We start from the raw sequence: 12,597 nt of genomic DNA, 5'->3' as shown, positions 1-12,597 counted from the left end.
GAGGGACCACCGTTCAGAGAGAAGAGAGGAGGCACCACCACTCAGAGAGAAGAGAGGAGGGACCACCGTTCAGAGAGAAGAGAGGAGGCACCACCGTTCAGAGAGAAGAGAGGAGGGGTCCTTGGTGAGATGGCGGAGTAACTTCACTGGCCCCGGAGGTTGCCACCCTTCACAGCCTGCCCAAGTTGGGGAGAGGCCTGTTAGGCAGACAGGCCTGCGCCCTCTCCACGTGACACTGTTTCTTACTCCACAGAGAAACACAGCCCAGCCAGCTTAATCCCCCAACAGTGTCTACTCTCATACTTATGCATCTACACCCCTCCTTCCTTCCAATCATCTCCTGGTTTTCTGTGTAAGCCTCATCCTTCCTCCTGTGATTTAGAGCCGATCCCAGGATTCCCACCTCCTTCCTCTATTGCTTAGATCTTTCTTCATCTATCCATTTTCAACAGAGGGAAATCAGACTGCCTTTTCTGGCATCCTGGAGGTAAGAGCGGACAACTCTACCAAAGTGGGTGACCTGTGGAACCCCAACAGTGACTGGTGGGGCTTTGCAGAGATGACCTCTTTGTCTCCCACCTTTGTTCTGAGTGACAGAGATGCAACTTTGTTGTGGAAAGAGCTGGATGAGAGAAAATCCTCTCCCAGCTCAGGTGGCTTTTCCAGCCCCTCCCTCTTAATCAAAGTACCATCTACACATCTTTCAGGCCTCACTTGGAAGTCACTCCTTCAGGGAGGCCTTCCTGGGCCCCCACCCCTCTGGGCTCTCCTCACCTCACCACGGGGTTCTCAGTCAGGTAGTGTCTGTGTGACTGTTGTCTGCTGTCAAGCACCAGCCCCAGAGGACAGACTCTGTCCTGTCCTTGCTGTGGCCCATTGCTGGCCTGGAGGCTCTCGGTGAGCCTTGTTGTCCAGATGAACGGAGGTTTAGACACTTCTCCAGCCCAGCCTAACCTCCATGCCAGTGCCCGCTGACCAAACGGCTGGGCTGCTCACAATCAGAATGAAACCCAGAAGCTTCAGCCTTTGAGATGAAGGTCCCTCATCACTTCAATCACCACAAAATTACTGAGCACGAAAATGGAACACCCTCCAAAGGTCAGCTCTTTGGAGCGCCTCAGTATGGCTGTCCTTGGGGCTTGGCATGCTGTGTGCTCTCGAAGGCTGGGCTTATGAAATGCCCTAAACACAAGTAAGAACTGATCATAGGAAGGGCCTGAGAACTGGATATCCTGCACACTGAAGATGCCAAGCTTGGCTGTGGCCAGCGGATTCCCGCTCTATCCACGTGGCCCCTTCTTTCTGGGTGTCACTAGTTGTCCCCTGAGCCACTGCTGCCTACCCCCAAGAGGCTTTGCACTTGAACCCTGGTAACTGTGTGGCCACAGTTACTCTTCAAACCCACAGGTCTGCTCCTGCCCCTCCCTGCTGCACAGTGTCCGTGCTTCCCACTGGCTGCAGGGCCAAGTCCAAGCATGGACCCCTCTGCAGGGCCTGCTAGGCTGCGGGGGACTCGGCTCTGCGCTCCCCCTCCCCTCACCCCATCCCCTTCTTTGGCACCTCTGCGCCCCTGAACAGCTGTCCCTCAGACTTCAAGCCCCTTCCTTAGCTGCCTGTGGAGTTTCTACTCGCCTTCGACCCTCAGCCCGGATGCCCCTTCCTCCGGGAAGCCCCCTCCCCACCCAGGCTCCTCCCCTACGTGCTCCTCATCTGCACCTACAGGCCCAGAGCTGCTCCCGAGGTTTCCAGTTCTAGAATGCCCCCTTCCCGTTCCCTTTTCTTGTCTGCCGGGCAAACACCTGTTCTCTCCTCAAGGCCAAGTCTCCTCCTCTTGACAGGTGCCAGACGCTCTGGGCTCCTGCATCTCTGCCTCCATCTCTCTCAACATGCCCTCCTCCCAGCTCTGATGACAATCCAAAAAAAAAAAAAACCTGTTGCTGTCGAGTTGATTGTAACTCACGGCAACCCTGTGTGTGTCAGAATAGAACCATGGCTGTTTTTCAGAAGTAAGTCACCATGCCTTTCTTCCAAGGCACCTCTGGGTAGACTCAAACTGCCAATCTTTTAGTTAGCAACTGTTATGTTAACTCTTTGCACCACACAGGGATATAAATCAAAATCTAAACCTGTTGCCATCAAGTCAATTCTGACTCATGGCAACCCCATTTGTTACAGAGTAGAAGTGTGCTTCATAGGGTTTTCTTGGCTGTACTTTATGGAAACAGATTGCCAGGACTTTCTTCCATGGCACTGCTGTATGGTTTCAAACTGCCAACCTTAGATCAGTAGTCCAGCATGCAAACCATTTGCACTAACTAAGGATTCTGAGTCAGGGATATAAAGAGCATTGATCGGTGCTGTTATGGAATCGACTCAGTGGCAACTGGTGTAACTAGAATCAGTGTTAGCCAACATCTATACAAGCTGTCACTTAATCAAGGACATGTGAATTACTGAACACCCTTTCCAAAGAGTGACTTTCTGCCATTAAAGTTGGCACTCCTGGACATTTTCATACAGGCTTTTCTGAGCAAGGAGCTGGGCTTGGCCCAGGCAGGCCGTGGTCCAGGGCACATGGGGCCTGCCTGGTTTGCGTCAATCTGCCGCAAGGTGCTGGGGACCTTCTTCTGGAGGCCTGAGGCGTGTCACAGCCAGAAATAGTGCAAAAAGCCTACCTCCTGTGCTCCTGTGGAGTGGAGGGTCCCTGAAGTGTGACCTTAGACACAGACACAGACCTCATGTGACCACCGAGGGAAGAGAAAAGGCAGCTACCACATTCTCCAACCAAGCATGCTGACCACTGCAGCCGCCTTCCCGGGCCCGGGACTAAAGAAATAATGACAGAAATGAGAACTGTTTCCCGGATATTGCAGGGCCCCTTTCATTATTGCTGGTCACAAAACAGTAAAATCATGCAGTCTCCAATCTTAAATGCCAAAGATGTGACAAATGAGGAAAGTGCAATACAGACTAAAGGAGGGTGATGCTAGGGAATGACTGTGATGGTGTGGGGAGGGGCCTCGTCCTTCTCCTTGCCCTTGGGCAGCATACGCTGAAGTCTTCTGGAGCTAAGGATCTTGGTGTCTGCAACTTACTTTCCAACGGTTCAGCCCAAACAATATATCTATATTGAAATTCTCATATACAGGTGTAGATAAAGAACATGGTAGAACGTTTGCAATGGGTGAATCCAGAGGCAGGTACTATTTCAACTTCTCTACAGTTTTGAAGAATTTCATAATTAGAACTGGAGGAAAAAGTCAGTGACTGACTCTGAACGCTCCTTTTATGATTTGCAGTTTTCATGTTCTCTATTTTGACTCCCTTTGCCAGTAGCAGGCCAAATATCCTTGAACAGGCCTGGAGCAGCAAGAACCTTGGGGTCAGAAGCCCTGGTGTATCGCTTGTGTCTGGCTCTGCCACTTAGTCCAAGACCTGGTAAGCTGGTCACATCCGAACCTTGGCTGTAGGTAGGGGTGCAATCCTTAGCTCCTGGGGCATTTTCTTCCTTTCTTCCAGGGAGGGAAGTGCAGCTGGTCCTGCTGGGCCCTAAGCACCCTCGTTTTGTCTTGTCCCTTGCTGATGGCTGTGCCTCCCCAGGCAGTCTTCCTGCAGAGTCACCAGCTTTTCCACAGCCATCAAAGCAGGGCCTCTCCAGGGATTGCCTCTTAAAGCTGCTTCTCCCAAAGCCACCGGTGGAGGAAGGGAGGAAGGGCTGCGAGCAGGATGCATTTGATGAGGTTGGGGGTTGAGGGAGCTGGATGTGCAGGGCTTAAAGCAGCAGTGCAGATCAACTCCCATACTACCCCCTCGCCTCCCCAACATGGTGGAGCTGCCCCCTCGAGGGGTGTTCTATGGCCTGGCATGTTTTTTCTTTTAGGCCCTGGTAAAGTCTCAGTTGCCTCAATGGACCAGTGGGGAATATAATATGTGAATGATGGAGAGTCGCAGAATAAAATCAGGGAACCAAGCCAGGCTTCCTGGAAAGCTAACCACCCCTTCTCTTCTCAGAGGGGACTTCTGTGGACACTGTGCCTTGCTTGTGTCCTGCTTCTGTAGACCCTGTCCCCTGCTTGTGTCCTGGGGACCAGTGTGGGAGGCTATAGTCTATCTTCAGCTGTGGTTACAATTAGTCAAAGGCTAAATATAGCCATGCTTTCAACCACCCGGCAGGAGCTTTCTGAGGGCCAGGGACAGTAGTCATGAGGCTTATGGAAGATGCTGAGCGGCGTGGGTGAACAGCATGCAGGTGACAGGGGACATGTTGCCTGGTCCTTGAAGCCGGACACCTCTGAGATACTGGGCGGTGGTGAGGGTGCAGTAGCAAATTACAGAAATTGAAGGAAGCAGACTTAGCGGCTCCTTGCCTTTCCTGGGCGCACAAAACTCACCATATGGCTGGCCCATCATGAATATCCACTACCCAGGATGCGCTTGGAGGGCGTCCAGGGATATTTATAGAGAACAAGGAGTTGGTTCGATAAGATGAACTGCCTCAACATGTAAACAGTGGATGCCCCTAGTACATGCTGTGCCCAGAGCTGTGGTGCCTCTTTCTCCCTGCTGCGACCCGCTCACAGGGCCGGCCAGCTGAAAAGAAAGAAGGGTGCTCCTCATTTAAGTAACTGGACTGTATCAATTGTTGGGGAGAGGAGGAAACCTTCAGCAGCCTGTCCCCCTTGCCTCGTCCTTCAGCGCCCTTGGCCAGGAGAATGATTTAGCATCATATCCAAGGGCTTTCAGAGTGGGAGGGACTCCTTTATATTCTGAAAAACCTGTTGTTCTGATCGGGGACCCTAAATGTGCAGGCAAACACAAGAAAATGCCTGAGTAGCAGCTACTATGTTCTGGAAGTTTTCGTGGCAAGAGTACTTGGCTTGGTGTTGAGAGATCTCGGCTTGAATGCTTATTTAGGAGCTGTGTGTCTTTGCGTAAGTCACTTGCCCTCTCTGGGCTCAAGCTTCTGGAAGTGCAAAATGCTGGCACTAAGACCAACTTCCCAGGGACTTGGTGAAACAGGAGGGCGATGGTGCCTGGCACAGAAGAGGGTGCGATCACAGTGCAGCGGTCATGGTGAGACATTCAAAGGCATTTTTCCGCCTTTGCACCCGGAGGCTTCACACTTGCTTAGACTGTGCCTCTGTGGGGTGGCAGCTGTAAGCGATGCTAGTGAGAGGCTGTGCTACGCTAACACCCCTGGGTGGTTGTGAGAGCACGTGCTGCCGCACACCCCCAACACACACCTTGCTTGTGACCTTGGACCACAGAGCCCAGCTGCTTCCCAGAGACAGACTTGCCAACCTCCCCGGTGCCTGGCCTCCGGCCGGGCCCTTCCCTCCAGGGCCTGCTTCCCTAGCTTGTGAGGCAAGTGTTTCTTTCTTTTCCAGGCTTTCAGAGCTGTCGGGCTCCATGGGAAATATCTGAGCTAAAGACGTGCCTTGAGACACCCCGATGTTAGATCCGGGAGGAGCCTTTTCTGAACACATTTTCCCCTTGGCGCTGCTATTTTTAGTGTGCGGCAACATGTTCAAAGGAGACTCACAGTGGCGCCGGCAGGGGCTGATGCTCCGGCTCCTTATTTATCCCAACGGGAGTGTGCCTTGGGGCTGGCCAGCCATTGCGTCTTCTAGGCAGGGAAACGTGCCAGTGTTTCTAAGGGACCACACGGCTACCTGGCTGGCTGGGAGTCCTGAGTGACCGCTGCCGGTGCAGGACGCAGAGGATGGGAACAGAGGACGAGGAGCACTGCGAGGCCGCGCCAGACTCAGACATCGCTATAAAGCTGCTCATGGAATTTTCCATTATTCCAAAAAGGAGATAAAAATTCTGAAACTGGATACTTTCAAACAAAGAAGGCTTGGAACCATGTTATCTTTTCTCATCCTCTTGCCCAGATATTTTCAGGTAGTGAGATAAACAACCTGGATTTACACCTGGATGTGTAGCTCAAACATGTCAAGGGGAGGTTTCTCACTCTCTAAATCTATTGTTGTCCTGCCACAGCTGCTGCAGGTATCATTGGCTTTACTAGAGATGCACAGGAAAGCAAGAGCCACTCTGGGGGTGCTGGCAGGTGGAGGGCTCCTGCTCCCCCTGGGGCCCTCTCACCTAGGACAGTGGCCCCGGCTTCAGGTTGCGTGGACCAATAGGAGGAAAAGAACCTCACGGCCATAAACACAGGCTGGATGAGGGCACCGATACATGGGCTTTCGAATCAGACTGGATTCCAGTCCAAGCTCTGCCTTGACTAACTGTGACCTCGGATGAGTTATTCAACCTCTCTGAGTCTCAGTTTCCTCATCTGTGAACAAGGTTAACTGGAGCGCCTTCCTGTCAGGATTAAGTGAAACAGCACGTGTTTGGCTTCGGTCTCTCTGGGTCCTGTTTGGCGTTTTCACTGAACAAAACTGCCTTTTTGCAGTCAACTTTTTCTTTTTTTGTTTTTACTCAAATATTATCTCAGAAAGACCAGGGCTGGGGTTTGGGAGGCACTGTGGGTTTTTTTCAATTAAATTAATTTAAAGTTTTTAGTTGAAACTGGATGTCTTGGGTGGCCCAGGCCCCCCGGCTGCCCACAGACCCCATCACTCCCCAGTGATCTCACCGGCCTGGCCCATCAAAACTGGCCCTGACAGGCAGGGAGGCTTGGGCCTGATGAAGAGCATCTCCTTCCTCCACATGCACTGACTATGCTGGCTAAGTTGCCCTCTCGCTAAATGACTTAGGACCAGGGAGCTTGGCTTTCATGATGAAGCCAGAGGCCACCGCTGCATCCCAAGGGGACCAGGGAAAGCCCCGTGAGCACCTCACCCCATTTCCCACGGAGCCAGTGAGGAAGTGAGCTCAAACTCCTAATGCCAGGGGGAAACTGAGGCAGAAGACTGCCAAAATGATTGGCTGAATCCTGAAGATAATTCAGGTGTCTTTCCGATGCCCAAGGTTGCTTCCTGCCAACTGGCCCCAAGTCCCAAGGGAGCCCTTGTCTCACAGAGAGCCTGGCTGGGGACAAAGCCCATCCAAACTCTCAGGCTGGCTTCACCAGTGGCGACCCTATCAAAAGGCTGCTGTGAGGAGTGAGGGTTGGGTGAGCCTGGCACACACAGGGGCTCAGTTAAAGGGAGGGTAAACACAAAGTGGCTCTGGGAGCCCCCTGCCCCCGTGAACTCAGTGAGAGGTGGGCGGGTTTGCTGAGCAGCATTTTCATAGACCAACACCAGTCTCTGGGATTTGGACTCTGCTCACAGCCAGCGTCTCAGGCACGTGGCTGGCCTTGACCTATTTATCGTCTATGCTGAGACTGGTGGATGTCCAGAGCCAGGGATGTTGTCTGGATGGTACAACATCCCAGCGGCTCTCACCCAAAGCTGCCTTGCCTCTTCTGTCTGAGCTTCTTTCAGTTGATTTTGCTTTTATGGAAGGCATCATGCCTCTGCTTGGGGCTGTGTTATGTTCCTGGCAGGGCAGTTGCTTCCAGAGGAGGGGGCTCGTGAGACGCTTTATGATCTGACCTCAGTTTATCTCTTGCCACGTCCCTTCCACTCACCTGCTGCCCTCTATGTTCTGGGTGAACCAAACTCCTGCTGTTCTCCACTGGGGCTGTACTCTGTTCAAGCCTGGCCCTTACAGGTACTGCCCCCTTTACTGGAAACCCTCATCCCCCGCTAACCCCATCCCCGTTCAGCTCCAGCACCCCCAGCCTGAATCCATTCTTGCTCCTTTTGCGACCACTATCCCAACTTCCCCCAGGGAACCACCTTCTCTACTCTCAGTCTGTGAGGTTTTGTGGGTTTGATACCTCCCCTTCCTGGTTTCTGAGAAGGCTTGGACAATCCACCAATAAGAATCAGCCCTGAGACTTTGGCTGGAAGGAGTTGCTCTCTTTCCACTGGGGCTGCTCAGGTAAAGCTGCTGGTGGCCATGTTTACCTCCACCTGGGGAAGCCTGGCTGGGGCTGTAGCCAAATCAGAGGAAATAAGAGCTGGGGAGAGATAGATTGTGAACAAGACTTTTGAGCCCTGGATCCAGCCATGCCTGAAACCCTTAGTTACATTCACCAGTAAATCCCCCTTTTTGCTTAAATCACTTTGACTCGGGTTTCTGTCACTTGCAACCAAAAGGGACCTAACTGATACATATCCCTTCATCTGGTTAGCTCAGTTGCATGTTTGGGACTCAGCTCAATAATCACACCTCTTCCCCTCCACCCTGAAGCCAGATGACACCTCAGCATCTCCATGTCCCCATTTGCCTAGTGAAAGGTGCTGAATGCTGTGGACAGAGCCAGAACACGGGCTTCCCTCCAGGGCCGCTGTTTCCACCTCCTTACCAGCCCCCTTTCCCTGGTTTGCAAAAAAACTCTCACCTCTGTCTTATTCCGAGAGAGCACGCTGGAATCGATGGGGCCCAGGGACATGTTTGGCAGGATGAGGTTGAGCACTTTCGCAGCAAGAACCTAGCCGGAAGGGAAGACAGGAGCTATGAGTATGAGTAGAATCCACACCCGGCTTTCCCCAAGTGACAGTTTACAGTAAATTAAGGAAAATGACACCCAAACTTAACATCAGCCAGGTTTGTTCCAAAGACTGGGTGCTCAAGACGGAACCCCAAGGCATTCTCTATCCTGACTCAGACAGGCACTCGCAGCACTGGCCCCTGTCCACCACGGGTGAGCGGGAGAGCAGGCCTCGGGGCTGGCAGCCGCGATGTCCTGGCTATTTCTGCCTGCTCTGGATTCTGCATGGCTGTCTTCCCTGCAATCACTCATGGCTGCAATTTTAAATTATTTGTAGGAGCTGCCTAGGCAGGCTCTGGGAACACTAAAAATACACGGCTGGAGCAGAACCTCCCGGGTCACCTGGGAGTGAGGCAGGACAGCAAGGAGGGGCCTGAAAAGCAGCCTGCTCTGATCAGAGTTAGTCTGTCCATCGTTTCGGTTTCTCTTGGAGGGAAATAAAAATAGCCACCAGCCTGACTAGAAGGCAGTGCGCCAGAGGGAAGGAGGCCTGGATCGGATCCCGGCTGTGTTGCCTGGTGGACTTGGGCAAGGATCTCAACATCACTGAGCCTTTCCTTACTGCAAAATGGGGACGACACCCCCAGAGGACCACTGGGGAGGCTAAGCTACGCCACCGGTGCAAAAGTACCTGACGTGCAGTAGGTGCTTACTTCATGTTCACTGAAGCCAGGCCTGATTCGGGTGCAAGCCCCCCCTTGCCTGCCTTTCTCTCCAGCTCATGTGTTACCAGGAAAAGCGAGACATGGACCTCACACCCTGCTCAGAGAGAGGCTGTTTGCATTTCTGAAATGTGCACAGACACTGGGGGATGAGAGATGCTATTTCAAAAGTGAGCTGTGAAATGCTGAAATTAGAATCACATAGAAGGTGGTAGCAGAGACTCTCGGTACATGTCAAGGGTGCATCACGCAGCTGGTAGATGGCCCCACGGTCCCCGACGGGGGCCAGAGGGAAGGCACTCACATGTTACTGAGAAGCCATGTATTGGAGTGTGGGGCACTGTATAAGGTGTTCAGTTTCGAATCCCTACAGCCTCCTGTGAGGTGGGGGTTTATCTTCCTGTAACAGATGAGGAGCTGAGGGCTCAACAGGAGGGGAGGGAGAGGGTCTGGGCAGAGGCCACGCTGCCCTCTATGCCACGCTGCTTTTCTTTCTTTGTTCTCTCTCTGACTGTAACTGAGGGCGCGCACCACTCCCATGCATGATCACGGATACTCTCCATCGGGACACTATTGACCCAGAGCTGCAAAACCCCTCCCTTCCTAGGCCTGCACAGGATGTGGCCTCACATCATGGGTGTTTCTCAGACCACCAGGGATCAGGCAAGAAGAAAACAGGGTCTTGTGAGCAAAGGAGCACACAGAGAGGAGCCTGTCCTCTGGTTTACATAGTCATCTATGTGATAATCATCAGCAGTTCTTTCTTAGTCCAAGATGGCTCCCTGCCTCTAAGAATCTCACGCCCAACCCTGGTGTCCAGGCGAGGAAACCTCATCTACATCACCTCACTGCCACCGATGCACCAGGTCCTAGGCCAAGGCCGGAGCCTGACTCTGAGGGCCTGACAGTCTAGTGTAGACACAGCAGGAGTCAGCCCACATAATCTGGAGCCTCCTAGGATGCGATGGACACGTTGGGTAGGCTCAAGAGTCGAAGTGGTATGTGGGCCAGTGGGACAGGCTAGCCCAGGATAGGAGGGTTTGGAATTCTAGGAACTCTAAGCAAGGAGTAGGGTGTTTCAAACACGGATGAAATGTCTGTGGACTCTAGGAATTGGAAGCTCCTCTGAGAATTGGGATCTGTGCTTTCAAAAGCTGAAAAAAACAAACGGAGTCTATAGTCCATAAGTAGTGTGCTGTCTGTATGCGGAGAGGCCGTGGCTGCTGTTCCGCTGCTGCCCACCTGTTGGCCTTCACCTGGCTCCAAGGGGCTATGGAGAGGGGACTTAGGACAATAATAACAATATTAATAGTGATAATTCATAATAGGACTTGAGCAATAATAGCCCAAGGGTAACATTATTAGGGAAAACATCTTAACATGTATTCCGAAGTTATGTAGAGCTGATTTCTAGACGTTCTGCTGTTTTCAGGGCCTCTTGCCACTGCTCCCTCCCTGAATTGAGGCAGGGCTGGCTGACAGTGGGCCTTTGTGTGCCCCACCCCACTTGGGACCACAGCAAGGCCACATGTGATAGGAAGTGTGCAGACTCTAGCCTCCGGACCCGGGCGTGCCATCTGCCTGCCTGCCACCTGCCCACCACAACCTTCTTGAGGACAAGCCCATGACCAGATTAGATGTCCCTGAGCTGGGAGGAGGCTCAGCAACACAACAGCTCAGCACCCGCCCAGAACCAAGAACACGAGAGACACCATGCAGAGCCCATCCTCTTCACTGAGGCAGTCCACCACCAGATTTCTCTTTCGCTGACAAGTGATTTTGGAAACCTGCCACCTGATTCCGCATGGACTCAGGCACCAGACACTGGTCATCTTCACAACTGATCATTTGTGAAGAGACAGACTTACCTACATCTTCGAATCTACATTCCTGCCACTGGAATCTTCTGAAACACAATACTTAGTACCAGAAAGAGCTGAGGCCTCTGCCCTCCAGGGCTACCAGGAAGATGCTGACCACTTAGGTTGTCAGCTTAGCTAGGACCAGAAAAGGCAGTGCCATGGCCCAACCCAGCTGGACTCTGGTTTCTGAGAGGGGTTGGGGGTTTGAGAGTCACGGACGAATCCACCTCCAGGAGAGAATGACAGAGAGACTCATCCTGTCCTCTCCCATGTCAGCACACTTTCCTTTTTCCAGGGGAACATTCTGCAGCTAAAGGAAGCTTTTAAGAAAAGAGCCTCCCAGGAAAAATAAAAGAGGAGAGCCACTTTCACAGAAGCATTTCTTCAGACAATGAATAATGCAAGCACTTGGTCCCTGGGGGGAACTAGAAAGTGAACCTAGCTGACTGCCTCACCTTCCCCTCCAGGTGCATTACACAAGACCTACTCCCAAAAGCACAGATAGGAGGGGAAATGGCAAGAATGCATGGGCTGAGGACTGGAGGAAAGCAGTGGACCCCTGGGCATGCCCAGCTGCATACTTCCTGCCCAAAGGAGCCGGAGCTGGTGGGCACCGGGCAGGTGAATGCATGCAACAGCACAGGCCGTCATAACACAACTCCAATAGCCAACCGTGTGTCATAGCAACAAGAGTGCTGTTCGCTTCCGCGTCCCTCCAGGAACACGGTGTGTGGGTGTGACAGTATTGTTCTGTATCTCCATGGCTGGAGGTTGGCACTAAGTGTGTCACCTCGGGCGCAGGAGGGCAGCAGGTGTGTAAGGCTGCTGAAGCCCTGAGTGTGTAGACAGGGAAGAGGAGAGCCCCAAGGCAGACGTGCCACTCAAGGGACAGGTGGAGGAAGAAGAAGCCATGAAGGATATTTCCGGAGTCCAGGGATTCCTTTGAAATGACTTTTGGCTTCCTGCCTTCCCAGACAGCACTTGGTTTTTACGCTTCTGCTCCTTGACTCCAGCCAACCTATTGGTCGATGGGCACACCCTGCCATGCCCCGACCCCTGCTTGGTCTTCTGGGGATCCCTGCTCAGAGCATGGTCCTCAGACAAGCAACAGCACTGGGCCACTGTGGGACCTGCTGCCTCAGGCAACAAGACCCCAGGCCTTCATGTAAGCTGGAGGGGCTGGGCGCCCTGTGTGAAGTTAGATTGCCTCTTCCCAGTCCCCCAGAGATGGTCTGTTGATTGGCCTTAGGTGGTGCCCTGGCGCCAGGGTTTGTTAATGCTCCCCGGGTGGCTCCAGAGCCAGCCAGGCTTGAGAAGCACTGGTGAGTGTGCAGGGGAAGTGTTCCCAGTACGCCAGCCAACGCCGGGCGTGCGGAGGTCTCCTCGAGGTCTCTTTTTTAAGGAGCCTTTCTAAACCTGCATGGTAAGTTCCAAACCAAATTTCTAACAGCACTCAATTTGGCCGAGGCCAGTCTTTTGATGACAGTAACGTCATGGTCTAAAAAATTATGAAAGGCTCAGCCTCTTCCCCACAAAAGACGCAAGACAGAGAAGAGAGCCA

At 52.8% G+C, this 12,597-nt stretch overlaps 1 protein-coding gene across 2 annotated transcripts in view; it reads right to left on the bottom strand.

Moving 5' to 3' along the window:
- Positions 1-12,597, bottom strand: part of MGLL (monoglyceride lipase) — a 119,099-nt gene that overhangs the window by 11,879 nt on the left and 94,623 nt on the right. For both annotated transcript variants that reach the window (XM_004368401.2, XM_023725314.1), the window contains one exon: positions 8,363-8,452. In XM_004368401.2, the coding sequence (XP_004368458.1) occupies positions 8,363-8,452 (90 nt within the window). The remainder of the gene's footprint in view (positions 1-8,362; positions 8,453-12,597) is intronic.

This window comes from Trichechus manatus, unplaced genomic scaffold, assembly GCF_000243295.1.
Source record: "Trichechus manatus latirostris isolate Lorelei unplaced genomic scaffold, TriManLat1.0 scaffold00001, whole genome shotgun sequence".
Taxonomy (NCBI): domain Eukaryota; kingdom Metazoa; phylum Chordata; class Mammalia; order Sirenia; family Trichechidae; genus Trichechus; species Trichechus manatus.
The sequence above is the reverse complement of the archived record's forward strand: the minus strand, read 5'-3'. Positions and strand labels throughout refer to the sequence as shown.